General features: G+C 42.0%; 1 protein-coding gene across 1 annotated transcript in view; it reads right to left on the bottom strand.

Annotated features, from left to right (window-relative positions):
* Positions 1–17,360, bottom strand: part of LOC115201048 (unconventional myosin-Id) — a 138,669-nt gene that overhangs the window by 92,819 nt on the left and 28,490 nt on the right. The window contains exons 2-3 of the mRNA XM_029764275.1: positions 10,340–10,548; positions 9,583–9,676 (exon numbers count right to left, since the gene is read on the bottom strand). Of these exons, the coding sequence (XP_029620135.1) occupies positions 9,583–9,676; positions 10,340–10,548 (303 nt within the window). The remainder of the gene's footprint in view (positions 1–9,582; positions 9,677–10,339; positions 10,549–17,360) is intronic.

Below are 17,360 nucleotides of genomic sequence, written 5' to 3'. Positions count from 1 at the left end.
CTATATCAGGCGGTATGAAAACATGGCCCGGAAAATCATTAAAGATGCCAACCACCCAAGCCATAGACAATTTTCTCTGCTGCCGCATGGCAAGAGTTACCGGTGCATCAAGTCTGACACCAACAGGCTCTTGAACAGCTTCTATCCCCAAGTAATACAACTGATAAATAGCTAACAAAATAGCTACACGGTCTATCTGACTTAAACTTAATCATTATTGACCTTTTATTTCAATTTTTGCTCTGTCTCTATGGACACTCACAGGGCCCTACACACTCATACATACTGTCAATCCAACACACACAAACGCACATTCCATTTTCTCGCTCACACATAATATGCACATACATTGCAAATGACTCTACACACCTGCACACATACAAGCTGCTGCTACTAGGTGTATCTTATATCTTATTGCCTTGTCACCTTACCCATATACAGCTGAAGTCGGAAGTTTACAAACACCTTAACCATATACATTTAAACTCAGTTTTTCACAATTCCTGACATTTAATCCTAGTGAAAATTCCCTGTGTTAGGTCAGTTAGGATCACAACTTCATTTTAAGAATGTGAAATGTCTGAATAATAGTAGAGAGAATGATTTATTTCAGCTTTTATTTCTTTCATCACATTACCAATGGGTCAAAAGTTTACATACATTCAATAAGTATTTGGTAGCATTGCCTTTAAACTGTTTAACTTGGGTCAAACGTTTTGGATAGCCTTCCATAAGCTTCCCACAATAAGTTGGGTGAATTGCTCCTGACAGAGCTGGTGTAACTGAGTCAGGTTTGTAGGCCTCCTTGCTCGCACATGCTTTTTCAGTTCTGCCCACACATTTTCTATAGGATTGAGGTCAGGGCTTTGTGATGGCCACTCCAATACCTTGACTTAGTTGTATTTAAGCCATTTTGCCACAACTTGGTAAGTATGCTTGGGGTTATTGTTCATTTGGGTTAGGGTTAGGGTTTGGTTTGGGTTAGGGTTTGCGACCAAGCTTTAACTTCCTGACTAATGTCTTGAGGTGTTGCTTCGATATATCCACATAATGTTCCATCCTCATGATGCCATCTATTTTGTGAAGTGCACCAGTCCCGCCTGCAGCAAAGCACCCCCACAACATGATGCTGCCACCCCCGTGCTTCACAGTTGGGATGGTGTTCTTCGGCTTGCAAGCATCCCCCTTTTCCTCCAAACACAACGATGGTCATTATGGCCACACAGTTCTATTTTTGTTTCATCAGACCGGAGGACATTTCTCAAAAAAGTACGATCTTTGTTCCCATGTGCAGTTGCAAACTGTAGTCTGGATTTTTTTATGGCGGTTTTGGAGCAGTGACTTCTTCCTTGCTGAGCGGCCTTTCAGGTTATGTCGATATAGGACTCGTTTTACTGTGGATATAGATACTTTTGTACCCGTTTCATCCAGCATCTTCACAAGGTCCTTTACTGTTGTTCTGGGATTGATTTGGACTTTCCTCACCAAAGTACGTTCATCTCTAGGAGACAGAACGCGTCTCCTTTCCTTAGCGGTATGACGGCTGCGTGGTCCCATGGTGTTTATACTTGTGTACTATTGTTTGTACAGATGAACGTGGTACCTTCATGTGTTTGGAAATTGCTCCCAAGGATGAACCAGACTTGTGGAGGTCTACACTCTTTTTTTCTGAGGTCGTGGCTGATTTCTTTAGATTTCCCCAAGATGTCAAGCAAAGAGGCACTGAGTTTGAAGACCTTGAAATACATCCACAGGTACACCTCCAATTGACTCAAATGATGTCAATCAGCCTATCAGAAGCTTCTAAAGACATGAAATAATTTCTGGAATTTTCCAACCTGTTTATAGGCGCAGTCAACTTAATGTATGTAAACTTCTGATCCACTGGAATTGTGATACAGTGAATTATAAGTGAAATAATCTGTCTGTAAACAATTGTTGGAAAAATGACTTGTGTCATGCACAAAGTAGATGTCCTGACCGACTTGCCAAAACTATAGTTTGTTAACAAGAAATGTGTGGAGTGGATGAAAAACAAGTTAATGACTCCAACCTAAGTGTATGTAAACTTCCAACTTCAGCTGTACATATCTACCTCCATCACTCTAGTATCCCTGCACATTGTAAATATGGTATTGGAACTGACTTTTAAAAGTATTTCCTGTATATAGCATGCTTAATTGTGTATTTAATACAGTATTTCTTGTGTGTTTTTTTTAGTAATACATTGTTATTGATTATTGCATTGTTTGGTTTTGAGTTTGCAAGAAAGACATTTTACTGTACTTGTGCATGTGACATTAAAACTTGAAACGTCTGGAGGTCCCCAAGGAGAGGTTTCAGAACCACTGCAGTAAAAAGAGTAAAGCATAGCAGAGTGCAGTACATTACAGTAAAAAAAAAGTTGAGAAAGTATTTTAAACATTCATTCAGAACCGAAAATTAACCCGATTTCAACATTCGGAAAATACACATTTTCAATGCCCGGAAAATAAATATAAAAAAAATGTCCAGAATTGGCTTAGATATGATGGTAAGGAGATTTTGAATTTAACATTGAGCTTCAACCAAAGCATACAAGAGATTTGCTCTTCGGGTCACTGTAGTTATAAATTATAACTAGTCAAGACCTGATATGAGATACTGTTCATATGGAAGACATGCGGTGCCCTTGCTTGCTGTTTACATTGAAACTGCATGTGTACCTTAGCAAATAAGGCCTATAAAGATATTCAACACAATGACGTGCTAAATTCCTGTGGCAAAGCTCTCTTTTTCTCTCACACTTGCACACTCCCAGTGCATTCTACTGTTGATATGGTGGTCAATACCTTTACCTACAGTTGTATCACTCCCAGGCCATCATTTCTGGTTACTTCTGCATTCCCAGATTGTTAAAGGTGCACTATACAGAAATCACTTCGCCATTTCCTGGTTGCTAAAATTCGAATAGTTCGCCTAATTTCTGTTTTTGGTGGCAAAACAAGAAATTATAGTATAGAGAATCATTGTACCATCTAAACCGCTGTGAAATATATTTCCATAACCAAAAATGTTGTATTTTCAGCTATTTGAAGCTGGTGTACAAAACCTAAAGTAAAAGACGCAAAAACAAAACTTGAGAACGGGAAGGATAGAAATAGGGACTGGCCTTGAGTTGGTCCAAACATAGATGTCTATGATTGGTTCAGATTTGGTCCGGTCCAGACTGGACCAAATCTGAACCAATCATAGACATCTATGTTTCCCAAGCTCAGACAGCACAGTACAGTATAGTGAAGTAGTGGTTCTCAAATCTCTCCAAGGGGATCCCAGGTCGTTCAATGTAATCGATCTATTCCAGAGCTAGCACACCGGATTCTTTCAGAACCAAAAATTAACCTGATTTCAACGTCCGGAAAAGACGCATTTTCAAATTCTAATAGTTTGCCTAATTTCAGTTTATGTGGCAAAACAAGAAAGTACAGTGTAGAGCATGGGGTCGGCATACTTTTTGGTGTGGTGTGTCAATTTACAATTTATCCTACCATTTCTAAAGATCTGCGTGCCAGTAATGATTTCCATATGTGCATTACAACTAATTGTGTCTATTGAATATCTAATTGCCCACAAACGGAAGAATTCCATAGCTCGCTAAACAGAGGCGCTGTCCCTTAGCACCACGGGCTTGATCTTGGAACACAGATTAACTTGGTGAATGATACAGTGACATTTAACCACAGGGTGGCCAATCTTATCTTCAGTCAGCTTTGCAAATCCTTTATGTTTCCCCACCATAGCGGGGGCACGGTCAGTTGAAATAGCGAATATGTTTTTAATAATCGACACCTCTCTTCTCAAAATGATCTGTGAAGGCTTTTGCTACATCTTCCCCTTTAGTAGTACCATGCATAGGTTTGTGTCACGTCCTGACCCTAGTAAGATGTCATTTTCTATAGTAGAGTAGGTCAGGGCATGACAGGGGGTGTTTTGCGTGGTTTGTCTATGTTTTCTATGTTTTGTTCTAGTATTCTATTTCTATGTTGGAGGTTTTTGGGATGATCTCCAATTAGAGGCAGCTGGTTCGCGTTGTCTCTATGTCACGTCCTGGCCAGTATAAGGGTTAATTGGTATTGTAGTTTGGTCAGGACGTGGCAGTGGGTATTTGTTTTATGTGGTTCGGGGTGGTGTTTTGGTAGAAGGGCGTTTGATTTAGTATTTCCGGGGTTTTTGGTTTATGTATTTCTATGTGTAGTCTAGTGAGTGTGTTTCTATGGTTGGTTAATTGGGGTTGGGACTCTCAATTGAAGGCAGGTGTTTTCTCTTTGCCTTTGATTGAGAGTCCCATATATTAGGGTGTGTTTGTCATTTGTGGGAGATTGTTTCTTGTCTAGCGTATGTGAGCCTGAGAAGATTGTCGGTATATCGTGAGTTCGTTTTGTTATTTTGTATGTTCATTTTGGAGTTTAATAAATGTTCAAGATGAGCCAACACAATCCTGCTGCATATTGGTCCTCCTTTTCCGACGATTATTTCGCCATATCGTCTGGCGACGACGAAATCCCTGACACTAATTGGAGATCATATTTATGTTGGGGTTTTTTCTAGTGTGTTTGTGGGCAGTTAAATTCTGTTTAGTTGTGTTCTGTGTAGACTTCAGTACCTGACAGAACTGTTAGCTGTTCGTTTTCTCTTTGTTATTTTCTTTAGTGTTCTGAGTTTAAATAAACGTAATTATGAGCACTCAACACGCTGCGCCTTGGTCCCCTCTATACGACAGCCGTTACAGTTTGAGACAAAGCAGCTCCTCACGTACCTGCTCTGAGTCACAGTATCTTGCAACAACTGCCAGACGTGGAATGTCATTCACATCCACACTCTCATCAAGAGCCACACTAAACACAGGTGCATCTTAACTCTGCAGTTTGCCGCTCCATTACATTTTCAACTATCTCGGTAACGAGCCTTTCAACATTTCTGGCAGACACAGGCATGTCTTTCTTTGAGATGATTGTGTCTTTGTTAGGCAATCCATCAAATAAAACCTGCAAACTACTGAGGAAAGCCTCCTTGATATATTCCCCATTAGTAAATGGTTGTCCATGTTTAGCAATGCACTGCCCAACTTTATAGCTCCCCTCTGTAGCTTGATTTTTGACTGCATGTAGATTTGTAAACCCACTGGTTTGCTTTTCATAACTGGACACAGCCCTCTTGATTCCTTCAGGCTTGTCCGCCTCATCCTTGGAGTTTTTCTCATGTCTCGGTTTCAAAATGACGCCATGCACTTGATGTCCGACAAACAGTTTTACAACAGAGAGAGAAAACAGTCCAGTCCTTCAGTAAAACACATCCATATTCCCTTGTCCAAGACGCAATAAACGAGCAGACAATTGCTTTATTTTTCTTGCTGATTACATTTTTGCACCCTTTTAAATAACCTCTCTAGGGTATGTGGGACGAAATCGTCCCACCTAGTCAACAGCCAGTGGAATCGAGAGGCGCGATATTCAAATACCTTAGAAATGCTATTACTTCAATTTTTCAAACATATGAATATTTTACACCATTTTAAAGACAAGACTCTCGTTAATCTAACCACATTGTCCGATTTCAAAAAGGCTTTACAACGAAAGCAAAACATTAGATTATGTCAGGAGAGTACCCAGCCAGAAATAATCACACACCCATTTTTCAAGCTAGCATATAATGTCACAAAAACCAAAACCACAGCGAAATGCAGCACTAACCTTTGATGATCTTCATCAGATGACACTCCTAGGACATTATGTTATACAATACATGCATGTTTTGTTCAATCAAGTTCATATTTATATCAAAAAACAGCTTTTTACATTAGCATGTGACGTTCAGAACTAGCAAACATACCGAAAACGTCCGGTGAATTTACTAAATTACTCATGATAAACGTTCACAAAAAACATAACAATTATTTTAAGAATTATAGATACAGAACTCCTTTATGCAATCGCGGTGTCAGATTTTAAAATAGCTTTTCGGCAAAAGCACATTTTGCAATATTCTGAGTAGATAGCTCGCCATCACGGGCTAGCTAATTTGACACCCACCAAGTTTGGCACTCACCAAACTCAGATTTACTATAAGAAAAATTGGATTACCTGTGCTGTTCTTCGTCAGAATGCACTCCCAGGACTTCTACTTCATCCACAAATGTTGTTTTGGTTCAAAATAATCCATAGTCATGTTCAAATATCCTCTGTTTTGTTCTTGCGTTCAAGACACTATCCGAACGTTGACTCGCGGACGCGTATCGTGACAAAAAATGTAAAAATATTCCATTACCGTACTTCGAAGCATGTCAAACGCTGTTTAAAATAAATTTTTATGCGATTTTTCTCGTAAAATAGCGATAATATTCCGACCGGGAGACGTCTTTTTCGTTCAAAGACTGAAAATGTAAAATGGCCTCTTCACGTGCACGCACGCACCCGTCTCATTGTTCTCAGATCGACCACTATCCAAATGCGCTACTGTTTTTCAGCCAGACACTGCAAAGCCATCATTCAACATTCTGGCGCCTTCTGAGAGCCTATGGGAGCCTTAGAAAGTGTCACGTTACAGCAGAGATCCTCTGTTTTCGATAAAGAGAGTATAGAAGGCCAAAAAATGGTCAGAGAGGGCACTTCCTGTACAGAATCTTCTCAGGTTTTGGCCTGCCATATGAGTTCTGTTATACTCACAGACACCATTCAAACAGTTTTAGAAACTATAGGGTGTTTTCTATCCAAATCAAACAATTATATGCATATTCTAGTTTCTGGGCAGTAGTAATAATCAGATTAAATCAGGTACGTTTTTTATCCGGATGTGAAAATACTGCCCCCTACCCTAGAGAGGATAACAAAAGAAAGCTTGCTAGCTGCTAGCCGTGTGAAAACAAATCTCTCATCTTCAGGGCTGCCTTGGTTTTGAATTTGGCAGAAGAGGCGAGGTGGGTAGTCTTGCGCTGAACTAATAATATGAAACTCCTACAAAATCATGAAAGCCTATTGGCTAATCAGAATTGACATACCCTGGGAACTACAACATTGCAGTGAATACCAATGCAACTTCAAAACCAATTTCAATTATTTTCAGATCTACTGCTTCTCAGACTTGCTTTCAATGAGAATGACAGATCTATAACACATGTGACCTGTTTCAAGAAGCTAGGTGTACGTCACAGGAGATGCATTTGAACGTAAACATGTGAACTTTCATGTGCCTTAATAACAAACTTGTATGCCATCTGTAAATACATTTTTGAAAATGTTTATTATGAGCCTAGTTGGTTTAGCCATGGAAAAAGTCAGGAACCTTCCCGCTAGCCATGATTGGCTGAGATAATGGGTGGGCTGGACATGCCGAGAGATGAGTTCGGATTGGTCTGCCATGTAGCATGCTTCTGTCTATAACATGAGCTGCTAAGTATGTGTGGATAATCCTTGCTGTCATCAAGGCAAAGGGTGGCTATTTGAAGAATCTCAAATATAAAATATATTAGATTTGTTTAAAACCTGTTAGGGACAGACGTTCCGCTAGCGGAACGCCTCACCAATATCCAATAGTATAGCGTGGTGCGAAATACAAATACCTCAAAAATGCTATAACTTCAATTCCTCAAACATATGACTATTTTACAGCATTTTAAAGACAAGACTCTCGTTAATCTAACCACATTGTCCGATTTCAAAAAGGCTTTACAGCAAAAGCAAAACATTAGATTATGTCAGGAGAGTACCCTGCCAAAATAATCACACAGCCATTTTCAAAGCAAGCATATATGTCACAAAAACCAAAACCACAGCGAAATGCAGCACTAACCTTTGATGATCTTCATCAGATGACACTCCTAGGACATTATATTATACAATACATGCATGTTTTGTTCAATCAAGTTCATATTTATATAAAAAACCAGCTTTTTACATTAGCATGTGATGTTCAGAACTAGCATACCGCAAACTTCCGGTGAATTTACTAAATTACTCACGATAAATTACTCACGATAAACGTTGACAAAAAACATAACAATTATTTTAAGAATTATAGATACAGAACTCCTTTATGCAATCGCGGTGTCAGATTTTAAAATAGCTTTTCGCCGAAAGCACATTTTGCAATATTCTGAGTACATAGCCCGGCCATCATGGCTAGCTAATTTGACACCCACCAAGTTTGGCCATCACCAAACTCAGATTTACTATAAGAAAAATGTGATTACCTTTGCTGTTCTTCATCAGAATGCACTCCCAGGACTTCTACTTCAACAACAAATGTTGTTTTGGTTCCAAATAATCCATAGTTATATTCAAATACCGCCGTTTTGTTCGTGCGTTCAAGTCACTATCCGAAGGGTGACGTGCGAGCGCATTTCATGACAAAAAAATTCTAAATATTCCATTACCGTACTTCGAAGCATGTCAAACGCGGTTTAAAATCAATTTTTATGCTATTTTTCTCGTAAAATAGCGATAATATTCCAACCGGGCGACGTTGTATTCATTCAAAGACTGAAAGAAAAAAATGGAGTCGTCTCGTGGACACGCATCTCCAGTGTCATTGTTCCCTGCCTGACCACTCACAAAAACTCCTGCTGTTTTTCACCCAGAGACGTCATTCCACTTTCTGGCGCCTTCTGAGAGCCAATGGAAGCCTTAGAAAATGTCACGTTACAGCAGAGATGCTGTATTTTCGTTAGAGATGCATGGATGGAATCTTCTCAGGTTTTGGCCTGCCATATGAGTTCTGTTATACTCACAGACACCATTCAAACAGTTTTAGAAACTTTAGAGTGTTTTCTATCCCAATCTAATAATTATATGCATATTCTAGTTTGTGGGCAGGAGTAGTAACCAGATTAAATCGGGTACGTTTTTTATCCGGCCGTGAAAATACTGCCCCCTATCCCAAACAGGTTAACACTTTTTTGGTGACTACATGATTCCATATGTGTTATTTCATAATTTTGATGTCTTCACTAATATTCTACAATGTAGAAAATAGTACAAATAAAGATAAACCCTTGAATGAGTAGATGTTCTAAAACGTTTGACCGGTAGTGTCTTTAACTACCTGCAGATTCATGCATGGTGGCTAGCTATGACAATCAGTTTGTATTGCTTGTAGTATGGGTTAGGATTATGGTTAATTGTTTAGCTCACTCTGTTTAGTACATGGCCTCACATGTGAATCCTTAAAGAGATGGGTGGAGCTAAGGATTAAGAGGGTGTGAAATTATGCTGAATGGGTGTAGACAAAGAAGAGCTCTCCAGTAGGTGTACCGAAACAGTCAAGGGCCATTTTCTCAAAAGTGGGATTACAAGTTTAGCAACTTCCAAAGCATAATTCCTTTTCCATTATTCCTCAGCTACAGTGTATGATATGTCATTTTCTAGCTCTACTTTTATCCAATGTAAAAAACACAATTTTAAATTTTGCTTTCATAAGACCAAATTGAGGTGGTGGGTCACATTCCTATGCGAATTTGGTCAGGTCGCCCAAAAAGTTACATAATGCAGATTTAAAAAAGGGACATTCTGAGAAGGTTAAAATGGCAACTTAATGGCAATCATTTCTCACCTTTCGACCTCAGCTCTTTGGCCGGGGTTTGTTATAGCAGCGATGTATTGCATGATATATTTGCTGGCTTCCGTCTTTCCGGCTCCACTCTCCCCTGCAATGGAAAAACATAATTATTTTTGTTATATAGTGCCATAATTTGCTATAGCTTTGTACTGCAGTGTATGTGACATTTCAGATTTGAATTCAATTGGAACCTCTAAAATGGGATCTCCAATATCATGGGCTTTTTTGAGGTGAGTTTTGGGTTTTGAGCCATTCGAGACAGAATATTCCTCTCTTCACCACTAAGTGGCGCTTTATCAACCGAATAGCTTCACCATGCCGTCACAGCTTGTGGTTACTTTGCTTGTTTTCTTAGAAAAAAGGCAACGTTGACCCTGCTATTTTCAACTAAATAGGGTCATATCGATTTCCCCCAAAATACTCTCCACCTAAATGACAATCTCACATTACTCCAGCCAGAAAACATTAGAGCAAAAGTCAGACATTACAAAGATATTTTGAGAGAACATTAAGTTTGAACTTTAAAGCTACATTTTCAAACAAAATCTAAGTTGGCATCCAGGAAGACATGACTTGACCTGAACCAGTGTTATATGCACGTCTATTACTTCTTATAAGCATGTATGAGCCCTTATGAATGTCCTATTATAGGGCTTATAATATGTTAACTATGTATTTATATGCTGGAATTTATTCACTAGACAAATAACTTTGTGATTTGGTTGGCCGTTTAGAGGGCTCCCCCCGTTACCTGAGATGACAATACAGGTGTCCTTGTTCCTCCTCTTCATGGCTTTGTAGGCTGCGTCTGCAATGGCGAAGAGATGCGGCGGTCGCTCGTACAGCTCCCGGCCCTTGTACTGCTCGATGGTGTCTCGGCCGTAGATGTTCATGGCGCGGTAAGGGTTAACCGACACCACCACCTCGCCGATGTAGGTGTAGATACGGCCCTTCTCAAACCTGCAGCCACACGGGAGAAAGAGCACAGGGAACTCACCGTCACCTGACAACATGATGCCATACCGCCGAGTCATACGACTGTTACAGGACAGGGACACTATTTAGAAAAAAGGCACTTATTTAAAACATACCGTAATAACAGCACCACAAATACAGTTCAGTAGTACAGTCCAAAGTAACATTTTAGCACCAAAAAGCAGCAGAGACTCAGGCTATACCAGGTCATGTTTGCATTCCTCTCTAGACGTCAATCCCCCCTTCAACACTACAACGCTTTACGTCAGACACTGATAGCGTTCTATAGGGGTCTGCAGCCTAGAGGGATGCGTGCGTGTGGGGTTAACATATCGCCTAGAAGTTACATATAGTAGGACCATGTGTCTGGTACACTGTGAGAATCAACTATTTTCACCATGTACATTTACACACAACCAGAATTTGCTTTAGTGTGAAGGTGCTGCCAGCAATAGACAATACAGAAACGGAATACATAGACACGCGTCTCTATTCCACATAGACACGTGTCTGTATTCCACATAGACACGCGTCTGTATTCCACATAGACATCATACAGAATATATATTGGATATATATCGGTACAGTAAACATAAAACTATGGAGTTTAGACTGATTGCAGTGGGAATATACCATTTAGAGAGGGGGATATACTGTATCTAAGCAGAGAGAGGGATGCTGCCACGGTGAATGTATCCAGTGCATATTCAGTGTTGTGCAGAGGTGTACATAGTGCAAATGCAGTATAGTGCAGTTATTAGTATTAGAGGCCATTGATGGCAAGGTGCAGTGTTCAGCCCAATGCAAAGTCACTTCATCCCAATGAGCCCGATGGCCGGTTGATGAGGGCCACAGCACGGGGGGAGGAAACTATTCAGTTGGAGGGCTACTTTTTGTCATGATTGACCTAAACCGTCTGCCAGAGCGGAGTCTTTGGAAGACGGGGTGTCCGGGGTGGGCGGGGTCAGCGATGATCTGACCTGCACACTTCCTTGTCCTGGAGGCGGGCAGGTGACAGCTGATGACCTTCTCCTCAGACTGGACGTAGCGCTGCAGTTTGCCCCTGCAACGGTCAGACGCAGACCCAAACAGTGATAGAAGAGGTGAGATGGACGTGTAGAACCGATACCAGATTTGTCATTTCCAGAAGTCAACCACCATCTCCCCGGTTTTGACTGTGCTAAGTTCCATGTTGTTGACTGCGCCAGGCCACCACGTTACTTGGACCTGTCGCCGTCGGAGTAGTTTGACAGCTGTGTCATTGGAGGTGCAGTCATTGGCGTAGAGTGAGTAGAGGGTGGAAAGCATGCAACGTCACGGCGCCCCCGTGCTGAAATATGTTTCCCCCCCACCATCTTAATGCGCTGTATCCTGATGGAGTCAGAAACGATCAGCTGGGTGAGTTTGTGCTGTAGCAGGTTCGGAAGGATCGTGTTGAGCTAAAGTCCACAAACAATATCCTTATATATGTCCTTGGGTTGTCGAGGTGTTGGAGGATGTAGCGAAGGCCCAAGAGGTCGTCCATAGACCTCTTGGCAAGGAGGGCGTCGGTGGTGGTTTTGAGATGGGACGGGACCAGGTGCTCAAAAGGAATGGTGGGGCCCCAACTCTAAATCCTACACTCAAGGAGCCACACTGATCTTCGAGCAGTGAGCTATGCAGACGAGAGAGAGAGAGACTTGACCTGGGCCTTCTCTCTCTATGCCCTCAGGCAGCCTGCCTCACTTCCTTCCTTCTCTGAGTGGACCAGGGTTTCTTCCCCCCTACACAGAAGAATAGGGCCTTTCTTCTCAGCTCCACCCCAGTCAGGCCTACCTCTGCTCCGGCCCCAGGGTTCCACCTGGTGTCCCTGGGTTCCAGAGGCCTACACTAACAATATAATACAGCATATCTACTATACACCTTCAGAATCACTGCTTGTCCTGAGAGTGACCCTCTGCATTGATGCACTTACTTGATTTAACCTGTTTTAGCCATGGTCAGCCATTGAGGACAGATCCTCTTTTACAGTGTTATAACGACCCGGTTAGTGGTTATAACGATCTTACAACAACATCAAACTTTACTACAGCCCTGGTTATCCATGTCCTTGAGTCCCTGGAAACCTTGGCATTCAATGAACGTGGAATTTTTAGCTCGCTAATCTCTGTCCACAATCTTTAACGTCAGTGAAATGATCACATAGCGGTTCAGCATAATGTTCTCGGTTTGATTCTGACTCCGACAAAGCAACTGCATTGGTGATGTTAGATACTGCCCATATCTAAAAGATAAACAGAGCAGAGCGATCTACAAAACATTGACAGAGCAGTTGAGCAGAGCCACAACATATAAACCCGGGTTGTTTTAGAACTGTACAAAACGGAGAGAGCAGAGGATGGCTTTAGATATTCAAATGAGAACAGAGAACAAATGAAGAGCTTCTTTAAAACTACACAGAGTACACACAGAAACTACAATTAGCCACTTCCACAAACAAGCACGCCACCGCTAAGTCTCTGACAGGTCAACAGGCGGTGGTTAGCTCATTCTTCTGCACCCAGCTATGTGTCAGCTCTCATGTCATCAATCCCACGCACCACTGGGCATGGGTGACACCAAGACACTGTGCTCGTGTGCCCAGGGTGGCATTGTGTCCCCCAGGCAGGGCCTGTTGAAGTGGTGGGCAGGCTGGCAGCCTGGCATGCTGGCACCTCCCCTGGTGCGAGTCAGCCCTGTGACTTGATGTGCCAGCACATTGTACTCTGTAACTGTATGTGTCATTGTGATCCATGTGGATTTTATATGTTCGATGTCGTTTTTTTATTTTTTTATTTTTTACCCTCCTTTGCTGCAAAACCAATTGCCCTGGCTTTGAACTGGCACTGGAGAAAGAGCCATTGTGCCATCCTCCAGGGCGGAATGCTGCTGTGTGCACTGCCTGCTCCATTGTTCAGATGTCAATTGGGGGTCTTTGTCTAAGAAGCACAGATAGGCCTCCTCCTCCCTACATACCCTGTGCCAACAAAGAGGGCTGCCCATTTAAAGTGCACGTGTCCAATGGCTTCTGGGGGAACGTATACAATGAACTACCAGTTGGATGTGATCTATCTGTGATCTCAGTTGGAAGGAAAAATCAACTACTTGACAGCATAATAATTGAAGGTGAATCTACGTAATAGGTTACTGTAGGCCCAGCTTTCAGATGGGACGTGGGAAAATATTGTCCGAATTTCAGTGTTATCGAGAACGTCACTAGGGAGTGTAATTTTGTCATTGTGGTTTGGTTTCCATCCACACCCAATAATAACCTATATGGAACAGAAAAAAAAACTATGATAGGCAAAGAAATATCCTCATCTGTTTGCGGTACAACTAAACTAAATTATTATTCATGGAAAACAACGTCCCACCCAGTTTCAACAATACAGACAGTGTCTGGTAAAATCCCAGCTATGACCTAGTGTTTTCCCAATATCTGGCTTTTATAAACAGACATTATGATTAACGTCCTATTCCATCATAATCTGTAGTTGGTATCAGAGGGCATCAGTCCAAAAACAGATTCAATTGTGTGTGTATTATGATGAGAGACATCTGTGGGAGTGTGTGTTCTCATTCTGGGGAATTTCAGTAAAACGGAGAGATGGCTAAAAAGATAAACAGACTGGAGTGGGAGTGTAGGCTAAACATTGTGTGGATGTTTCTGGGAGGTTGGGAAACGTTGTGGGCCTTTGGGTCCCGGGCTATGGTCTTCAGAATAATTGGAGGTGGGTGGGAGGGTTCTATGGTAACCCCTCCCCTCCTTCTCCTCCCTTTCCTTCCGTTTCCCGGCAGCTCTAAGGAGGGGTCCTGCTGGAAAGAGATCAAGGCTGTGGACCGTGCCAGTCAGATACACTTCCCCTCACAACTGGGCCCGGAGCAGAAAGGGGGCGGGGGGGGAGGGCGAGACCAGAGAGAGAGTGAGAGAGCAGAGAGCGAGAGAGACACACTGTATATATACACATATGACATTTGAGATGTCTTCATTATTTTTGGAACTTCTTTGAGTGTAATGTTTACTGTAAATTTGTATTGTTTATTATCTACTTCACTTGCTTTGGCAATGTTAACATATGCTTCCCATGCCAATAAAGACCTTGAATTGAGAAAGAGAGGTCGGAGAGGGAGAGAAAGAGATTTCAGGACTCGAGAGTAAGGTGTGGCCAAAAGTTTGGGACTGTCGCTTTCACTTGACCTCTACTGCTCTCTTCTTTTTACACTGGTTAACTCTATTTTAAGTGACTGACTGCATGTCAGAGAGGTGATAGGGACTGGGCCTCCTTATACAGTACAAAACAGAAACGGGCTACACCACAAGCTAGACCACAAACAATCAATCTCAAGACCTGCCCTTGGCTCGGAACTTGTTTGTTAATGTCTACTACACTGTGACTGTCAGTTCATCCTGTCCGTATAACCATCCCAATGCCACACACACTGATGGAGTTGGGGTCTACAAAAAAAAATTATAAATCGGAACTCATCATGAGGGGCCGCAGTGGCTCGCGGTTTTGCATAGCCACAGTCATACCCACATCCATACCCACACCCACAGTCAGCCCTAAGCAAAATTTGGTTGAGCTAATTTCCTGCAATTCTAGGGTGGAGAGAAATGTTAGTTTTTAATATGATATCGGAGTGAGAGTGACTAACAAAATCAATGGGCCCCCCCCCGGTCAGTAATTTGACCATGATTACTACAAGTTTAGAGAGCTGGCCGCTAGACTAACTTACCAATAGGGGTGTAACAGTTCAACAAACCCACGGTTCAGTACGTATTGGGGTTTTGGGTTCACGGTTCGGTTACGGTACAGCGGGAAAATGAAATGCCAACAGTTACTTTAATTAATTTCTGTTTATTTGGCTAAATATAAGTTTTTTAAAAAAGTGGCCCTGTTCCGAAATGGACCTGGGGCTTTCCCAGCTGGACAAATATGCATAAATACATTTTTCAATATAGAGACACGTTCCGAACGGACCCGAGGACGACCAGTTCCGTATTAGACATGGTCGGATCTGAGTGAGGGAAGCAGCAGAGAAGTAATTTTATAAGCTACTTTATTAACCAGAGCTGATACAGCACGAGGGAAAGTAGGCGGAGGAGGAGCCTTGAGGTGTGTGTACCGTGAGCGAGTGACACGGGAGCAAGGAGGAGGGAGGGAAAGCAACCAAACATAAGCCTTCTCACGCTAGAATACTAACTTCTAGCTTGTCATCGCTATACTGAACAAAAACGCCACAATTTCAAGGATTTTACTGAGTTACAGTTCATAAGGAAATCAGTCAATTGAAATACATTCATTAGGCCCTAATCTATGGATTTCACATGACTGGGCAGGGGTGCAGCCATGGGTGTGCCTTGGAGGGCAAAGGCCCACCCACTTGGCAGCCAATCAGAATTAGTTTTTCACCACAAAAAGGGCTTTATTACAGACAGAAATACTCCTCAGGGAAAGATGAACAAAGTACAGAGAGATCCTTGATGAAAATCTGCTCCAGAGTGCTCAGGACCTCAGACTGGGGGCGAAGGTTCACCTTTCAACAGGACAACGACCCTAAGCACACAGCCAAGACAACGCAGGAGTGGCTTCGGTACAAGTCTCTGAATGTCCTTGAGTGGCCCAGCAGGAGCCCAGACTTGAACCCGATCAAACATCTCTGGAGAGACCTGAAAATAGCAGTGCAGCGACGCTCCCCATCCAACTTGACAGAGCTTGAGAGGATCTGCAGAGAATGGGAGAAACTCCACAAATACACGTGTGCCACGCTTGTAGCGTCATACCCAAGAAGACTCAAGGCTGTAATCGCTGCCAAAGGTGCTTCAACAAAGTACTGAGTAAAGGGTCTGAATACTTATGTAAATGTGATAGATTTTTTCTTTCTTTCTAAAATTTTTTTTTTGCTTTGTATTGTGTGTAGATTGATGAGGGAGAAAAAAAACACGATTTGATACATTTTAGAATAAGGCTGTAACGTAAGAAAATATGGGAAAAGTGAAGGGGTCTGAATACTTTCTGAATGCACTGTACTTCCCATTTAACTTTTTATTACATCACTTTAATTCCATCTTCCGCTGATTAGATCATCTCCTAACATGCTCCAAGTTAGGAGATCTGGGCTATTCTCATTGAGCAGTGGAGAACATACTATTAATGTTTTATCCACAAATCTCTGTCCATCGCCAATGCAATCCACTCTGAAGCTAAAATGTTCCCAAACAGGAGATTTAAACGATAATGGAAGATCCTCCAATTGTGGTTTATCGATCCGACCACTCGCCCCACCACTCGCCATCTACAAATCAAATTTTATTGGCCACATACACATGGTTAGCAGACTTTAATGCGAGTGTAGCAAAATGCTTGTGCTTCTAGTTCCGACAGTGCAGTATATCTAACAAGTAATCTAACAAATTCACAACGACTAGTGATACCTTTATTAAATCAATTTATTAAATGTATTATAGTGGCCAGAGATGAGTCTGTATGTTGGCTGCAGCCTCTCTGTGTTAGTGATGACTGTTTAACAGTCTGATGGCCTTGAGATAGAAGCAGTTTAGTCTCTCGGTCCCAGCTTTGATGAACTTGTACTGACCTCGCCTTCTGGATGATAACGGGATGAACAGGCAGTGGCTCGGGTGGTTGTTGTCCTTGATGATCTTTTTGTCCTCCCTGTGACATTGGGTGCTGTAGGTGTCATGGAGGACAGGTAGTTTTCCCTTGGTGATGCATTGGGCAGACCGCACTACTCTCTGGAGAGCCTTGCTGTTGTGGGCA

This window comes from Salmo trutta, chromosome 10 (assembly GCF_901001165.1).
Source record: "Salmo trutta chromosome 10, fSalTru1.1, whole genome shotgun sequence".
Lineage (NCBI taxonomy): Eukaryota > Metazoa > Chordata > Actinopteri > Salmoniformes > Salmonidae > Salmo > Salmo trutta.
This window is presented reverse-complemented; position numbering and strand designations above follow the sequence as displayed.